General features: G+C 41.6%; 1 protein-coding gene across 1 annotated transcript; it reads left to right on the top strand.

Annotated features, from left to right (window-relative positions):
• Positions 1–1,275: 1,275 nt before the first annotated feature.
• Positions 1,276–2,199, top strand: LOC138795328 (olfactory receptor 5AR1-like). Its single transcript, XM_069974319.1, has one exon. It carries the CDS (start codon positions 1,276–1,278, stop codon positions 2,197–2,199), a length of 924 nt encoding a protein of 307 aa, XP_069830420.1.
• The last annotated feature ends 698 nt before the right edge of the window (positions 2,200–2,897 follow it).

Consider the following 2,897-nt stretch of genomic DNA (forward strand, 5'->3'; position numbering starts at 1 on the left):
CGGCATTCCGCGGCGGACAATTCCGTCGCGGAATTCCGCTACCTTTCCTCAGTGGGAACGAGCCCTAAGGCAGAGTTCATGCTGGAACTGCGCAACATGACAGATGCTTCCTATATAAGTGTTCCCCAACCTGTGTCTCTTTAGCTGCAGCAAACTACAAGTCTCATCATGACCTGATATCCAAAGACTGACAGGTACCCGCTTACTATGGTCAGTGTAAATGCTGCTTATCTTGGTGTATAATGTTACCGCCTTCTGCTGTCATGATGTGTTTTAGTATTACAGCATTTGGGATTCACCGGTTGAGGAACTTTGCCTCAAAGAGACTGTTGAGTCCACTTCATATAATCCTTCATCCATGTCTTCATCTATATAATCCTCCATCAGTGCTATGTCAGAAACCCATCTTCTTCCCATAGTGCATCCTGGTGCCATCTCTAACCTAGATAAGTGACACACATGCACCCGGCCATCCACATGATTGCCCCATGCTCAGTATTGATGCTTACATGCCCTTTGCAAACACCTTTGGGGTGGAAAGGGGTCACATGGTCTCTAACCAGCCACCAGTGCCCCATACACACCAGATTCCGATGAACCAACACTTTTTAACCATAGCCAACAGGATATTTTTCACATGTTGGTTCTCTAAAATCAGACCAAATTAACTTTAGCCTTTGCCCCCTCCACCCCCTTGGTTCCATGATCCTGGTCACCAGTTGTCCTAGCTAGCAGTGGCTATTGAACACTATGTATCACGTACATCACACAAGAGCTGCAATGAACCAGTCATCTAGATCCTTACACTTACTCATCTTTCTCACCTCGAAAACTGACCGTCTACTTTCTTTACGGTATATAGATCACCAGGACAACCATATTATTCATATCACCTGGCTCTAATGTGAAGCCTGATCAATGTATTTAGAAGTGTGTACGTATGTGTGTACGTGTGTATTCGGGATTGGTTTATGAAAATCTTTATGAATCTAATAATCAGAATTGTTTATTTTTTTTATTTTAAATATAAAACTAGAAAATATTTGCATACATGGCGGATCTTCTAACCAATCTGACTTGGCCTCTCCGAATACATGTCTACTCCATGGCTTTTTTGAACTTCACTTTATTTACATATGTTTTTGCATTTGTTTGTCAATTATTTGTCTTTGTATTTAAAAAATTCTCCACAGCACAATGTCATGTTTTTTGTATCTTTTTATTTTATTTTTTTACTTTAAATTTGACAGTCCTAGCATTGTAAAATCTCAGACAATGAAGGCAAAGAATGAAACCGTCATCACTGAATTGATTCTCGTTGGATTCACCACGGACCCAAAGATAAATGCCGTGTTATTCATCTTATTTTTTCTCATCTACATAGTAACGTTTACCGGGAACAGCCTCATTATAATTCTCATCATCATCAATGCCCAGTTACATAAACCCATGTATTTTTTCCTCTGTGTCTTATCCGTTCTTGATTTATGTTGTTCGACAACAGCTTTGCCAAAATTATTAGCCAATCTTGTCTCTAGTGAACCGGTGATCTCCGGCCTTTCTTGTGCCCTTCAGATCTACATCGTTCTTTTAGTCGAAGGCTCAGAGTATCAGCTTCTTGCAGTGATGGCTTATGATCGATATGTTGCCATATGCCGACCCCTCCACTATCCCATACTCATGCGTTGGGGCACTTGCTATAAGCTGGTGGCTCTAGTGTTCTTCATAAGCTTTTCTCTTTGTACCGTTCCATCACTTTTGTCTCCAATCATTATATGCTCTAACCATCTTAACCACTTCATGTGTGAGATGCTGGCCGTCCTAAAGTTATCATGCGAGAGCATCTCGTCCAGTGAACTCCAGATATTTTCCATCAGTTTTATTATTCTTCTCCTTCCTCTTGTGCTGATCTTACTGTCCTATGCTCGTATCATAGTCTCTATACTAAAGATTCGCTCCGCAGGAAGGTCTAAGGCTTTTTCCACCTGTACGTCCCATCTAGCGGTGGTGGCTTTGTCCTTTGGGTCGGCAATGTTGATGTATTTTGGCCCCTCATCCATGTACTCTACAGATCAGGGGAAATACAGCTCCATATTTTATATAATTGTGTCTCCAATGTTGAACCCTCTCATCTACAGTCTCAGTAATCGAGAAGTTAAAGATACCTTGAAGAAGGTCCTCACCAAACTCAATACTTAACCTGTTGTGATCTTAGGACCACACAAGAGAGAAACGATTCAGAATTAATTAAATTCTGGGCAAATTTCCCAAGCAGTTTGGATTATTCCAAATCCATAGCTTTCAGGCAAAAGGAATCTTGAACCTTTGCAAAAGCTTCAGATGACTATAGATTTCTACTACTTCCCATTGGATCAATTAGCACTCTAACTGACTTAGGGTTCAACTAATTTTTTCAATAAAATTCATTAACAATTTTGTATTTGGAAGGGTCCACACGCTGTAAGACATGGGCCATTCTGTGACACGGCCACGTCACAGAACTGCTGCTGTCTGTGAAGTTCACCACAGCCGGTACTGCAGTACTGCACTTTCAGGTGTGCCAACCTTCTAATTAACCATTGTAGACAATGTAAAGTGCGTCCGGAGCCACTTTTTACTCTGTCTGCACTGTCAACTTCGTGTGGCCGCTATTCAATGTCAGTTTTGAGTGTGGCCGCATGGAATCCCGGCTGGAGTGTATACTGTGTGTATACACTCCAGACGGGATTCCATAGAAAACAATGTTATTATGTGGTGTCCCACCACTGGTGTTTCTTTCTCTTTTATGGACCTGTCAAAAAGTTCTAACTTCAGGTTAGGTTAGGTAGCCTCAGTAGGACAAAGCAACAAGTATACAAAGGTCTACGTATCTGGTAGGACTCGGACAGGACTCGAAC

Source organism: Dendropsophus ebraccatus, chromosome 6, assembly GCF_027789765.1.
Source record: "Dendropsophus ebraccatus isolate aDenEbr1 chromosome 6, aDenEbr1.pat, whole genome shotgun sequence".
NCBI classification, from domain to species: Eukaryota; Metazoa; Chordata; class Amphibia; order Anura; family Hylidae; genus Dendropsophus; species Dendropsophus ebraccatus.

What these genes read in the sequence shown, in the direction of transcription:
- LOC138795328 (XM_069974319.1), top strand. Translation starts at nt 1,276, where the DNA reads ATGAAGGCAAAGAATGAAACCGTCATCACTGAATTGATTCTCGTTGGA.